General features: G+C 47.8%; 1 protein-coding gene across 15 annotated transcripts in view; it reads left to right on the top strand.

Moving 5' to 3' along the window:
- The window catches only part of RAB3IL1 (RAB3A interacting protein like 1), a 44,415-nt gene that overhangs the window by 9,837 nt on the left and 19,184 nt on the right, over nucleotides 1-15,394 (top strand). For 2 of the 15 annotated variants that reach the window (XM_077861972.1, XM_077861955.1), the window contains exon 1: nucleotides 12,683-12,922. The exons of 3 other annotated variants lie outside the window; for them this stretch is intronic. In XM_077861972.1, coding sequence (XP_077718098.1) covers nucleotides 12,771-12,922 — 152 coding nt within the window. In that variant the 5' untranslated portion in view covers nucleotides 12,683-12,770. 10 more of the 15 variants (XM_077861970.1, XM_077861964.1, XM_077861967.1 and 7 more) reach the window with 8 other exon arrangements.

The following is a 15,394-nucleotide window of genomic DNA, read 5'->3' as shown; positions in this document are numbered from 1 at the left end:
GCATATAAATATTCATTGTTACCGCCGTTTAATGTTCCATCATAAGGATGTAACTATGATAGGACGAAAAATGGCCCCCCAAAGATATCAGATCCTAATCCTAGAAACTTAGAAACCTGTAGATGTTACCTTATATGGAAACGTGACACTTGTAGCTGCGATTAAGTTAAGGATCTTGAGGTATGTGGATATTATCCTAGATTATCAGAGTGGGCCCCAAGTTCAATCACATGCCTGCATATAAGAGGGAGGAAGAAGGAGATTTGACATGGACAGAAGAAGAAAAGACAATGTGACAATGGAAGCAGAAATCATAGTGAAGCTAAGGCTGCCATAAGCTGCCCCAAACTGGAAGAAGCAAGGAATAGAGTCTGCCCTAGAGCCTCCAGAAGGAACCTGGACCTATGAACATCTTTTTTTTTTTTTTTTTTAAGATTGTATTTATTTATTTGAGAGAGACAGAGAATGCCGTGATTCTGGAGCATGCACAGCAACAGGGAGGGACAGAGAGAGAAGCAGATTCTCCACTGAGCAGGATGCCCAGTGATGTGGGACTTGATCCCAGGACCCTGAGATCATGACCTGAGCAGAAGGCAGATGCTTAACCCACTGATCCACCCAGGTGCCTTGGACCTATCAACTACTACTACTACTACTACTACTACTACTACTATTACTACTTCTTCTTCTTGTTCTTCTTCTTCTTGTTCTTCTTCTTCTTTAAGATTTTTTTTATTTATTCATGAGAGACACACACAGAGAGAGGTAGAGACATAGGCAGAGGGAGAAGCAGGCTCCATGCAGGGAGCTGGATGTGGGACTTGATCCCGGGGGCCCCAGGATCACGCCCTGAGCTGAAGGCAGATGCTCAACCACTGAGCCACTCAGGCATCCTGGACCTACTATTTCTCCTCCTCCTCCTCCTTCTTCTTTTTAAGATTTTATTTATTTATGAGAGACACAGAGAGAAAGGCAAAGACATAGGCAAAGGGAGAAGCAGGCTCCACTCAGGGAGCCCAATGTGGGACTCAATCTGGGACTCCAGGATCACGCCCTGAGCCAAAAGCAGATGCTCAACCGCTGAGCCACCCAGGCGTCCCTACTAACTTCTTGGTTTGGGCACGTGATAGTAATTTTGGACTTTGGGCACCCAGAATGGTATGAAATAAGTTTCTGTTGCTTAAAGCCATCTAGTTTGTAGTAATTAGTTACAGTTACCATAGCAAACTAACACAAATTTTGGAACCAAGAATGATGTGCTGCTGTAACAAACACCTTAAAATATGGATATGGCTTTGGAATTGGTTAAAGGGTAGACGCTAGAAGAATTTTGAGAAGCACAAGAGAAGTACTTGTACATGATGAACTTGGATTTTAGCTGAGGTAATTTCCAAGCAAAATGTTAAAGTTGTGCCCTGGTTTCTTCTTGCTGATCATCATAAAATGGGAGAGGAGAAAGATATACCAGGGAAAGAACTGTTACACCAAAAGGAACCAACATGATGATGGGGGAAATTTGCAGCCTCTCCAGATTGTGAAATATACTAAAATTAGCTGATTTATGTTAGAAAAATGTGCTCTGGAGAGAAGGCCATGGGTGTGGTTGAAATAGCGTTTTGCTGGTGTTGAGGATATTAGGTGTGTGACTCATGGATCCACTCAACCATCTCAGCAGAAGCCAGCAATAGGGATAGAATTATCCAGGAAAGATCTGTGGAGGACTCTCTTGTTTAATGATGTGAATCTATGTGACATACAGAGGAGACCTAACAGGGTTTCCAAAGTTATATCTCTCAGCAGAAACACTGCCATCTTGAATGGAAAGGGACAGAGACAGAATGGAATGAAGGAAAGCTGTTGGACTACCACAATTCTAGAGGCAAGAAATCGGTTTATAAAACAACTCAACTTCAGATACGTGCCTACTGTTAAAAAAAGGAAGCGTGGGATGCCTGGGTGGCTCAGTGGTTGAGTGTCTGCCTTTGGCCCAGGGTGTGATCCGGACTCCCGGAACTGAGTCTCACATCAGGCTCCCTGCATAGAGCCTGCTTCTCCCTGGCCTGTGTCTCTGCCTCTCTATGTGTCTTTCATGAATAAATAATTAAAAAAAAAAGAAAATGGAAGCATGACAAAAGGGAATAGCCTCAGGCCCAGAGGGCAGAGCCTTGGACCTGGAAGTCAGAACTATAGAGGCAGAGACTGGAACTGTGGGCAATAGAGGATTAGTCCCAGACCTTGAAAAGTAGAGGAATTTGTCCTGCTGGATTTTGAAATTGGGACTAGCGATCCCTTTCTTTCTTCTATCCTCTCCCTTTTGGAGTAGAAATATCTATAACTGTTACCCTATGCCTATCCCACCATTACGTTTGGGGAACACATAACTTATTAGTTTTACAGTTCCGGAGATGGAAGGAATTTTTTCCCCAGCAAGGATCATATCCACAGTCTTATCATGCTTGGTTTAGATGATGAGATATGGGGTTTTGAGCTGATTATATTTAGGTGAGATTTTGGGCTTGAGTTCATATTATAATGGGTTAAGACTTCTGGAGATGTCAGGATGGGGTGAATGTATTTTTTGAGTGTGACAAACTGATGGCCGAGTGTAGAAAACTGAAAAAGAAAATGTCCCCCCATATCAAATTCTAATCCCTGATCTTCTATAAATCCTGTGAATCCTGCCTTTTATAAAAACAGGGTCTTTGCAAATGTGATTAAGTATCTTGAGGGCAGCCCTGGTGGCTCAGCAGTTTAGCACGCCTACAGCCCAGGGCCTGATCCTGGAGACTTGGGATCGAGTCCCACGTCAGGCTCCCTGCATGGAGCCTGCTTCTTCCTCTGCCTGTGTCTCTGCCTCTCTCTCTCCTCTCTGTGTATTCTCATGAATAAATAAATAAAATATTAAAAAAACAGAAGTTAAGTATCTTGACATGTGGAGATTATCCTGGATTTTCAAGTGGGCTGTAAATACAATTACAAGTGTCCTTATTAGAGGGAGTTAGAGGGAGATTTGTCAGAAACAAAAGAGGTGAAGGCAAAGTGAAGATAATGGAGAAGTGGTATGGCTACAAGCCAAGGAACACCAGCTACCACCAGATACCAGAAGAGGCAAGGAACAAACTCTCCCCTTGAGCCTCCAGAGGGAGCATGGACCAACTGACATCTTCATTTAGGTCCTTGTTTTGGACTTCTGGCCTCCAGAATGGTGGGAAAACAAATTTCTGTTGTTTTAAGACTCCTAGTTTATGGTAATTTGATACGGTTTCCATAGGAAACTAATTCAATAATAACAATGCGTTTATCCAATCCCTGCTCATTAGACATTTGGATTATTTGGATTGCTATTTTTTTTAGAGAGAGAGAGAGAGAGAGCGCATGAGCAGGGGGAGGAAGAGGGAGAATCAGACTCCCCTCTGTCATGGGGCTCCATCCCAGGATGGAGCTGGAGGCAGGCATTTAACCGACTGAATCACTCAGGTGCCCCTGGATTTCTATTATGAACAGTTTTGTACATGTTCCCTGGTGCAAATGTGCTAGACTTGCTCTAGCACATATACCTGGAAGTGGAATTGCTTGGTCATAGTATATGCAAATATTTGATTCTGCAAGCTAATGCCAAATTGTTTACCAAAGTGGCTACAAATTTACACTTTTACCAACACTATAGTTCCTGGGGATACACATTTTTGTTCATCACTTGGTATTATCAGATTTCTTTCTTTCTTTTTTTTTTTTTTTGGTGTTATCGGTCTTTACTGTGAGCTACAAACCTTACCTAGCCAGAAACCTTCATATTTAGGATGGTAAGAAAGACATTCCTCATTTAGGCAAGTAGAATTCTATTTCAATTCTTTTCTTCTGAAAATTTTTTAGAATCTTCTACTACCATATCCACCACTTCCACCATCAGATCCATAACCACCATCATAGGGACTGCCCAAGCTTCTTTCACCAAATTGTCCCCTTCAATTTGGTCCATAATCTGATTTCTGTTGTCCACTATAATTTCCAAAATCATTATAGTTTCCACCACCACCATAGTACCACTTCCAAATTTTCCTCCTCCATTGTAACCATCATATATCCTCCATCACTACTACCATATCTGCTTCCTTGGTTTCTATATCCTGGTCCACCACCATTATAGCCTCCTCTACTATTCTAACCAGGACCACCACCATAGTTAGCACGGCCACCTCCAAATCCATTATATCCACCATCACCTTCTCCATAACTACCTCTGCTGCCACCACTGCCACCACCATAGCCTCCTCTTCCACCAAAGTTTCTACCATGGCCAAAATTACCACCACCTCTAAAGTTTCCTCCATGACCCATGAGGTTACCAGATCCACCTCTATGACCTCTTTGTGATACAACAAACTGCATTTCTTGTTTAGAAAGGGCCTTTTTCACTTCACAACTATACCCATTAATAGTGTGGTGTTTCTGAACAACAATTTTTATCAACTGTATCATGATCATCAAAAGTTACAAAATTAAATCCTCTCTTTTTTCTACTCTGCCTGTCTTCCATAACTTCTATGGTTTCAATCTTGCCATACTTTTCAAAGTAGTCTCTCAAATTATAATCTTCTATATCTTCTTTAACACCACCAACAGAAATTTTTCTGATAGTGTGAGATAGGGTTCCAATTATTTTATCCACATAGGCTTGATCAGGTATTAAATGGTCCCTTCCTTTCCCCACTGATCAGCAAGACTGTATCTGAATATCAGAGCTCCAGCTATGTGTGGGTCTTTTTCTGGATTCTCTATTTGATTTTGTCAATCTACCTCGATTCATTCTTTAGCTAATATCATACTGTTTTTATTACTACAGTTTTATTAGTCCTGATAGCTGGGGAGTAAGCAACTGCCTCATTCCCCTTCATGGATGTCTTAGATATTTTTACTCTTCTATGTGAATTTTATTTTATTTTTTTTAAGATTTTATTTTTTTATTCATGAGACACATACACAGAGAGAGAGACACAGGCAGAGGGAGAAGCAGGCCCCATGCAGGGAACCAGATGTGGAACTTGATCCTGGGACTCCAGGATCACTCCCTGAGCTGAAGGCAGATGCTCAACCGCTGGACCACTCAGGCATCCCTCTATGTAAATTTTAAAATCAGCATGTCAGTCTCTTCAATAAATGGTGCTGGGAAAATTGGACAGCCACACATAGAAGAATGAAACTGGACATTTTCTTACACTGTACACTAAAACTCAAAATGGATGAAAGACCTAAATGTGAGAAAGGAAACCATCAAAATCCTGGAGGAGAACGCAGGCAGCAACCTCTTCAACCTTGGCCACAGCAACTTCTTGCTAGACACATCTCCAAAGGCAAGGGAAACAAAAGCAAACATGAACTACTGGGACTTCATCAAGATAAAAAGTTCCTGCACAGCAAAGGAGACAGTCACAACTAAAAGGCAGTATACAGAATGGGAGAAGATATTTGTAAATGACATATCAGATAAAGGGCAAATATCCAAGATCTATAAAGAACTTACCAAACTCAACACCCAAAGAACAAATAATCTAGTCAAGAAATGGGCAGAAGACATGAACAGACATTTCTCCAAAGAAGACCTACACATGGCCAACAGGCACATGAAAATATGCTCTACAGCACCTGGCATCAAGGGAATACAAATCAAAACCACAATGAGCTACCACCTCACACCAGTCAGAATGGCTAAAATTAACAAGACAGGAAACAACAACTGTTGACAGGATTGTGGAGAAAGGGGAACCCTCTTGCACTGTTGGTGGGAATGCAAGTTGGCTCAGTGTGGAGGTTCCTCAAGAAGTTAAAGATATAGGGCAGCCCGAGTGGCTCAGCGGTTTAAGCACCGCCTTCAGGCCAGGGCCGATCCTGGAGACCTGAAATCAAGTCCCACGTCGGGCTCCCTGCGTGGAGCCTGCTTCTCCCTCTGCCTGTGTCCCTGCCTCTCTCCCTCTCTGTCTGTCATGAATAAATAAATAAAATCTTAAAAAAAAAAAGAAGTTAAAGATATAGCTACCCTATGGCCCAGCAATTGTACTACTGGTATTGACCCCAAAGATACAAATGTAGTGAAATGCCGGGACACCTGCACCCCAATATTCATAATAACTATGTCCACAATAGCCAAACTGTGGAAATAGCCTGGATGTCCATTGACTGATGAATGGATAAAAAAGATGTGGTCTATATACACAGTGAAATATTACTCAGCCATCAGAAAAGATGAATACTTACCATTTACATTGATGTGGATGAATCTGGAGGGTGTTATGCTGGGGGAAATAAGTCAACCAGAGAAAGACACTTGTCATATGGTTTCCCTCATATGTGGAATATAAGAAACAGTGCAGAGGATAATAGGTTAAGGGAGGGAACCCTGAATGGGAAGTCATCAGAGAGGGAGAAAAACCATGAGAGACTCTTGACTATAGGAAACAAACTGAGGGTTGCTGGAAGGGAGTGGGTGAAGGGATAGAAAGGATAGGGTAATTGGGTGGTAGGCATTAAGGAGGGCATGTGATGTGTTGAGCACTAGGTATTATATACAACTGATGAATTATTGAACACTATATCAGAAACTAAGTGTGTACTATTGATTGCCTAATTGAATTTAAATTAAAAAAATAAAAGCAACACGTCATATTTAAGAAAATCCCTATTAGAATTTTTTTTAAGATTTTATTTATTTATTCATGAGAGAGAGAAAGAGAGAGGCAGAGACACAGGCAGAGGGAGAAGCCAGACGTGGGGCTCGATCCCGGGTCTTCAGGGTCAGGCCCTGGGCTGAAGGCGGCACTAAACCGCTGAGCCACCCAGGCTGCCCCCTATTAGAATTTTGATTGTAATTGCATTGAAGCCATAGATCAAATTGGAGAAAATTGACATTTTTGTGAAATATCTAATTTATTAATTTGCATCATTTTGATATTTTTATTATTTAAATAATTTAGGTTATATAATAATTCTAGATTATATAATAATTGTATAATATACATACTATAGTGATTATAATTTTTAAATTTATACCCAAAATTAAAATTTTCTCTATAATAAATATTTCACATATTTTATTAGATTTATTAGGGGATCCCTGGGTGGCTCAGCGGTTTAGTGCCTGCCTTTGGCCCAGGGCGCGACTGTGGAGTCCCGGAATCGAGTCCCGCGTCGGGCTACCATGGAGCCTGCTTCTTCCTCCTCCTGTGTCTCTGCCTCTCTCTCTCTCTTATGAATAAAAAAAAAATTAAAAAAAAGATTTATTATAGGTGCTTATCATTTATTGCTATAATAAATAATGTATTTTTTAAAAATTCTAATTTGCTAACTTTTACCAGTGTACAGAACTGCAAATAATTTTTTTTGCAAATAATTTTATATTGATATGATATTATGGCCAACCTTTTTGCCAAGTTGTCTTATTATAATAATTTATCTGTGGAATCCTTTGGATTTAAAATGTAGATAATCATCTGTGAAAAAGAACAGTTTTGGTTTTTCTTTTCCAAATTGTATGTCTTGAATTTCTTTTTCTATTCTTACTGAACTGGCTACAATCATCAATACAGTGTAGAATAGAAGCAAGGATAGCAGCCATGCTGTCTTAGTCCTGATTTCAAAATAATGTTTCTAGGGATCCCTGGGTGGCTCAGCGGTTTGGCGCCTGCCTTTGGCCCAGGGCGTGATCCTGGAGTCCCGGGATCGAGACCTGCGTCGGGCTCCCGGCATGGAGCCTGCTTCTCCCTCCTCCTGTGTCTCTGCCTCTCTCTCTCTCTATGTCTATCATAAAATAAATAAATAAATCTTTAAAAAAAATAATGTTTCTAGCATTTCACCATTAAGAATGACATTTGCTGTGGGGTTTTGGTGGGTACTATATCAGTTTAACGAAATTCCCTTTTATTCTCAGATTTCTAAGTATTATTTATTTATTTATTTATTTTAAAGATTTTATTTATTTATTCATGAGAGACATAGAGGAATGAATACAGGCAGAGGGAGAAGCAGGCTCCATGTAGGGAACCCGATGTGGGACTCGATCCCGGGACTCCAGGATCACGCCCTGGGCTGAAGGGAGAGCCAAACCGTTGAGCCACCCAGGGATCCCCTCTAAGTATTTTTTAAAAATAAATTATGTCTGGGCAGCCCGGGTAATTCATATTATCCATGAATATCTTCTCAGCACCTGGTCCAGGTGCTCATTACATGTTGCTTAAATAAACGAATGAATGAAGGCACGAACATGTTTATTGCGCTGTTTTTTTTTTTTCTCATTGATTTTTGTGAATTCTTTACATATTAAAGATGTCAACACTTTGCCATTTGCTGGAGATATTTTCCCTAGGCTATTTGCCTTTTAATTTTGGTTATTTTTTGGTGGAAGGAAGATGATGGAGAAGTTTTGAATTTTAATGTCAACAGATCTATTGATTTTTTCTTTTGAGGTCTCTTCAAATGCATCTAAGTTTAGAAACCCTTTACCTCTCTGGATATTTGATAAGTGTTCATTTCTATTTTCTATGCACACTGCTGTCAATTTAATCTTCTCTTAGCAGGGTTTTGATCACGTCACCCTTCTGCTCAAAAATGTTTAACTGTCTCCTTGGAGCCTTTGGAATAAAGTCCAAACTCTTTAACTAGGCCACTAATTCTCTTCATGATTCATCCCGAGCATGCCTGTCCAGTCTTTTCTCTAGTGTTCCCCAAATCAGCTTAAGCTCCAGCCAAAGCGAAGCATTTGCTTCTGTTTCTGTGTCCTGCTCTGTCCCTGCTTTGTTTCTCGTGTTCCTGGGCATAGAATGCCCATCCTCCATTCTATATATTTAAATCCTGCTTAGTCTTCAAGCTCTCTTTTCTAAAAAACAAAAACAAAAACAAAAAAACAGCCTCACCTTACCCTTTGAGAGGGTGAATGGTGAAGGGATAATAACACGAGCTTTTGGGGTCAGTGTGGATTAAAATCCTAATTCCTTACTTGTTCCCTGTTGCCAAATCCCTTCCCCTTTTCCTAGTCTTCATTCTTTCATCATTAAAATAGGAACTGAAAGGAATGAAGAACCATCACATCAGGTGGTTTGAGAGTGAACTAAATGGATCAAAGGTAGAGATCCTAGCACAGGAGTGCCTGGCTAGCTCAGTAGAGGAGCATGCAGTCTTGGTTATGAGTTTGAGCCCCATGATAGGTGTACAGATTACTAAAAAAAAAAAACAAAAAAAAAACAAGTAAACTTAAAGATCCTTCCTCCATTTCCTGCCATTTTGGAAGGGAGTCACCAGCTGTGGGGTGGGGACAGACCCACCCTCCTCTAGTTCATATCTGACTCTGAAGGTTTGGCTGGCTAAACCTTGGGTGGGTAAAATATCCTCCTCAGGACCTGGGAATGGCCAAACAGGTTCCACCTCAAGGAATCCAGCCCAGGCCCCCAGGCACCTTGATGAGACTCCTACAGCCTTCTGGGCTCAAAGGAATCCCCTCCCTCCTTTCTTCACATGAGCTCCAAGGGCTTTATTTCTAGGAAATATTTAAGTCTCCCAAGGGCTCCACTGGAACCTTCCACTCCTTGCCTTCAGCAGCCACAATATAGTGGTGGGTCAAGTAGAGCAAAGACAATCCAATTTTAAGGTGGGTAAACTGAGGCTTCAACTCTCTTCCAAATAGTTGGTTCTAGAACTCATGTGTCTTCTCAACTTTAGTCAAGGGGCTCTGGGAAGCCTGAGCGGCTGTGTTGGGGAATCTGGGAGAGCTCTAGCCCTAGAGTCAGAGATGGTGCCAGAATCCTGGCTCTTGGGGTCTCCACCTCTTGCCCACAAGTAGGTTAATGCTCTCAGAGGCTGGCAGTGAGCTTAGCGTTTGTGCATTCTCTTTGTGAACATGGACTACTCAACTTACATAGGTTATTTTGTCTGTGTCTTCTGCGGAAGAGCAAGGATGGTAATTCACTGGCTGGGGTGCATGTGTCCCTGGGGCTGGAGGTGAGGGTAGGAACAGCCTGAATAATGAGAAAAGCGAGCTTAGGATCTGGAGCCCTGGATTCTAGCCCAGCTCTGCACCCATCATGCCGCTTCACTGAGGGTGATCTCCTACTCCCTCTGGACCCCAAGAGTTCTATCTGTGAAACGGAGATGGTAGGAGATGGACCCATCTCTGTTACAGAATCTTAGCAATCTCAATGACGTTCTCAAAGTGCTGTCCTGGGCCCTGCCCCTCCCTGAGCCCAGACTGTCTACAGAGCCTGACTTCACCAAGTTGGCCTCCCCAGATCTCTGACACCATTTGTCTGCCTCTTCCCTCTGTCCTGTTCTCCCAGGGGCCTGAGCCTGACTCCATCTCTCCACCACACTGGGGGCTGGGTGGCCAGTGGCCTCCCTCAGGCCCGGGGTGGGCTGGGAGTCCGGTGGGGAGTGGGGAGGTGGGCTCCAGACTCACCTTTGACCTCTTGGGTCTCCTTCCCTCCCCCTGGAGCCAGCATCCTCTCCCTCCCCTCTTGAAACCTGAGCTCAGGGATCCTGGGAGGGCTGTAGTTGCAAAACATTCCATCCAGTTGTCCAAACATTCTGCACAGCTGGCAGAGGGAGGGGCGGCCAGAGCCCAGCCCCCAGGGAGCCCCTGTGCTGTTGCTTTCAGGGGGCTGTGGAGTCTGCGGAGGGCCCCGCAGGAGTTCAAGGGGCTGAGTTGGTAAAGGCAGGCCCCAACGGGCACACTCCTGGGCTCGCCCCGGCCGCGGTCCCCAGTGCACGGCCCCTGGCGGGAGGATGCAGGTCTGCCGGGCCAGGTACTGCGGCGGCGCCTTGTGAGCATCCTCGTGACTGTGACCGCCTGGCCGGTGGGGGAAGGGCGCCGGGAATGCCGAGGAGGTAGCAAGCCCGGGAAGTGACTTCAGTGACTTCGTCGAGCCGCTTTTACTGGCAAGCAGTCCCAGGCCTGAGTGTCTCTTGGCTCTGACTCACAGGTGACCCCGGGAGGACGGGGCTTGGGTCTCTTCTGGCTCTGATTTTTTTAAGTCACAGCCGCTGCCACAGCCCTACTAGCTCCCGGTGAAGTTCTGGCTCTGCCTAAATGTCCAGAAAGTAGCTTTTTTTTTTTTTTCTAGACACTCCCCAGGACAGCTCTGACTCAGTTTCCTCTCCACTCCACCCCCCAGGGGCGGACTGGTGCTTGGCAGTGGGGAACTAGCTTTCATTCGCTTTGTGAGCAGCTTTGTGAGCAGCTGCGCTGAGCTCCTTCCCCTCCTGCCAGGTCGTGGGGTGATGGGGCGACCCTCCCCTCTTTCATACTTCCTGTTTTCCATCAATTGTTTCCAGGTGGGGGGGGTGTTGCCCTGCAGGGGAAGGTGGGGGCATGGCAAGAGAATTTCGCAGGGTATCAGTGAGGAGCAAAAACAGGAAGGGGGTGGGAGCTGGCCATGAAAAATTCTCTGCCAGGAAAGGCAAGGCCAGCATCTGGTTTGCATTAGGCTGAGAGCTTGGAAGCCCGGAGCCTGAGTGGGAGATATTGTTATCCGCAGGGTAAGGCTGGCGGGGGTGTGACTGCTCTGCAGGAACTGGCAGCTTCTCCCCCCCTCGGGAGGTCGGAGGCTGACAGGAAAGAAGAGGGAAAGGGAGGGAGAAAGCCAGAGAACACTCATGTCAAGCGTGGCAGACCCTTCCCCAGTACAACTTCATTGAAGACAGTTGGTCCCCTTTTACAGATGAGGAAACTGAGTCCCAGGGAAGTGAAGGGACTTGCCTCAGGTCACACAGCCATAGACCAGCAGAGCTAGGATGAGTTTTCAAGCCAAATGAAGCAGGGTGGAACGTTCAAACCATCCCGGTGGACTGATGCTGACCACGTCCCAGATAAGGGGGTGCTGAGGATTTGGAGGTCAGTGTGGGCCAGCCTCCGCACACAGGGTCACTCAGTTCTTGTGGGGGTGTCAAATAGGTCTACTCCGTCATGACGCAGGTGGATATGTGCCTGAGGCCTTCACCCCTGTGCTATGGGGGGAAAACAGTCCTCAGGGGAGAAGGCTTCCTGGCGAAGGGGTGGTATAAACAAAAAAGATTTATCTGCAGAGGGTAGGACATGCGCAGAGGGCCTTGTGTGAGGAAAGGCGTGGTGTAGGGCATGTCTGGGCAGTGGCAGCTGGCCTGGTGTGCCTTAGAGGGTGAGATTTCCTTATTATAGTTGGGAAACTGAGTCACAGAGAGAGTGACATGCCCGAAGGCTCATAGTCTGGAGTGGGGTAGAATCCAGCCCATGTGACTCCGGGCCTGTGTTCTTAACTGCTACACTGAATTGTGCCTTTTTATTGGTGGTTACAAGCTTTAAGGGGTTATTGAGGCCAAGGATGGGGCCTGGAGCAGGCAGAGGTGCTCGCCCAAAGCCACACAACCAGCTAGTGATAGTGTCTGTGCTGGATCTTTCCAACCGGCCAACCTGGCCAGGCAGGGGACAGGCAGTTCCTCCTTCGGGCCTCGTGGAAGCTGGGGGTCTCGGGCATGTGGACGAAAGCTCCCACAACCCCTCAGGGAGTCTCACCTTCCCTGGCCGGGCACCCAGGGAGAAGGGCCCCAGCACCTTCTGCTGCCCGCTGAGCCATAGGAGTTAATAATTATGGGGCTTCAGGAGATAGAGGCTTGCTGGGAGGGGCCTTTCTCCCAGACTGCTGCTCCTCAGAGATAGCAAAGGTTAGCGTGAGGCTCTGCGCAGGGTCGGGGAGAAGGCTTCTGCCACCTGCCTGCCTGGCGGTCTCCAGAGGGACCCTTGGGCTGGTCCCAGCATGGATGACCCCAAGGAGCACAGCAGGTGCCCTGCCCGAGGATCATGCCCCGTGTTCCTGGCACTGAGCTCAGGGGCTGTCCGCTACGCCCCATCGGTTCTGGGCCCCGCACCAGAGGGTAACTTGGAAGAGGAGCCCTGGGACACAGACAGGTGAGCCAGTGACCTGGGGCACAGAGGAGGGGTTGGCAGGCGGGGAGTCTTGCCACTCTGGAGAGACATTGGGGGAGGAGGGAGGAAGAAGCCAGGCTTGGGACAGGGGACGGACAGAGAACTCTGAGGAATTTGATGAGCCTCCTACAAGGTCAGTGTTGAGGAGTGACCCTGTTGTCTAACTTGGTGTGGTACAGACACAGAGTCTGAGGATGAGAGATGGCAAGACAAATACCCTGAGTCATACGGTTAGCCGAGGAGAGACTGAAGTCAGAATTGGGGCCCGGGTCATCCAGGCTGGCAGTTTCCTGTTCCTCATCTGCCTCCAGCCAAGGCTCTGTGGTCAAGGCTGTCAGGTGGGGAGGGGGAATATGGGGAGGGTGGAGTAGGACCATGGTTTGAGGCCTTGACCTTTTACTTCTCCCTCCCCACCTGTTGGCCAGGCCCCTAGGAAGCTTCCCTTTTTGCCTGACAGCATACTGCTGCAGCTTCAAGTGAGTTCTCTAGTTTCTGGGCTATTTAGAAAATTAGTGTAAGGAGGGGTCACAGCCTCACCGCCCCTGGCTGTGTGACATGGGGTGAGTTCCTGAACTTCTCTGAGCCCATCCTTCTCAGCTGAGTAGAGCTCACTGGGCTGTGGGAGGAGCTAGTGAGGCCTGGGAATTGAAGGTCACTGGATGTATAGATGATGTGATATTTTTAGGTAGTAACTGGGATGACAGCATTCCCAGAGTGGTGACCCCACATTTGTCCTTGGAGGCCTCACTTAAGGGCCTCCCACAGCCCACTGGCCCTCCCCTATCCTGCTAAGGACTCTTCCTCTGGGGCCTTCGCCTGGGCTGACACCCCCTCCATGCCTTATCTCCCACCAGTCTGGGTTACCATGACTTGGACCAATCTTATCTCCTGCCCCGGCTTGTGAAGTCTTGGAGGGTGAGGGCCCTGTCCTGAGCTCCTTTTCTTCTCCCCTTCCCCTAAATAATGAACAGAGCAAGGGCCAGGAAGCTAGCTGTTGCTCAAGACTTAGATGGTATAGGATTCAAGTCAAACACAATGACATCTGCTTTGGGCCAGACCCTGGACTAGGCTGGGATAGGTAGAGAGCCCCACTGCACTGAGATGGCCCCTGCCCTTGGGAAACCACAGTCTGAGAAACAATTGCCCTGTGGAGTGAAGGGCATTGGAGGTCTGGGCAGAATGATTCTGGTAAGTCAGAAGGGATGTCACAGTGGGCTGCTCAGGTTGCTGGCACCTTGTGCAGTGAGTGAGTTAGCAAAGCATGAAATCCATGTAGCCTATCCTCCACTCACCAAGTCCTACACCTTGGCATGGGCTATGCTCATCTAGGAAGGCAGGACCATCTTACATTTTTGACAAAGACACGTGCACTTAGCAGAGTGTGTCCAGGGTGGCCCTGGAAGTGGAAGCCCTTGCGAGTGTCTCCCACCCCCACCTCCTTAGCACATTGGAACCCCAGGATGACAGGGCATGTGTCTGTGCAGTTTCCCTTTGGGTCCCCAGGCTTTTGATGGTCCATAGTTTGTGCTCCGGAGGGACGGATGAATGGATGACCGAACCAACAACAACAAAAAAAGGATGAATGAAACAAATGCGTGTCCCCAGTGACGACCTGACAAATTCAAGCCTGGGGTCCCAGCTCTGTGGACCTGGAAGAGTCGTGTCCTGAGTTCTGGTAGCATCTGGAAGGGGCGCACCTTCTTTCTCCTGGCCTCCTAGGCCTCTCTAGACACAGAGGGTGGGAGCCACGGTCCCTGGCGGAAGGTTAAAGGAGCTAAACTCCTTGGATCCCGCCCCAGGCTGAAGACGAGGCCCGCAGTCCGGGCTCAGGGCCGGAGGCAGAGGGGTGGAGGGACCGGAAGACGAGTGGTCTGGGCTGCAGGGAGAGGTTTTGCAGAGGACCTAAAACCAGACCGCTGTGCGCTGTGCGTGGTGGGGGTGCACCCCGGGGTGCATCCCCCCCCCCCCCCCGTAGATGCTGGGCAAAGGCGGGGAAGGGTGCGGGGGCGGCAGGGGACCCAGGCGACTCCGGGGCGGGGCCGCAGGACGCGCCGCCCGCGGGCTCCTCCCCTGCTCCGCCGTCACCCGTCCCGGGGCGCGCGGCCGGCGGAGGGCGGGGCCGGGCACGTGTCCTCGGGCCACCCCTCGGCCACGTGACCTGCCGGGTCGGGGGACTGGGTGCCCGGGGCCGCGGGCGGGCGCTGACGGGCGGCGGCGCCGGGATGTGGAGCGGGTAGGATCGCGGCTCCGCTCCCGGCTCGGGCTGCGTGGCCTCGGGGCGGGCGCGCGCGGGCAACCGGCGGTGGAGGCGGGAGGACGCCCCGGGGCGGGGGGGGGGACCCTCCTGGCGTGACGGCGCCGGCTCCCAGCGCATCCGCAGCGCAGGTGAGAGGCAGCCGGGCGGGGGGGGGGGGGGGGGGGCAGGGGAGTAAGTCCGGGTGCGCACCTGGAGGA

Source organism: Canis aureus, chromosome 21, assembly GCF_053574225.1.
Source record: "Canis aureus isolate CA01 chromosome 21, VMU_Caureus_v.1.0, whole genome shotgun sequence".
NCBI lineage: Eukaryota > Metazoa > Chordata > Mammalia > Carnivora > Canidae > Canis > Canis aureus.
This window is presented reverse-complemented; position numbering and strand designations above follow the sequence as displayed.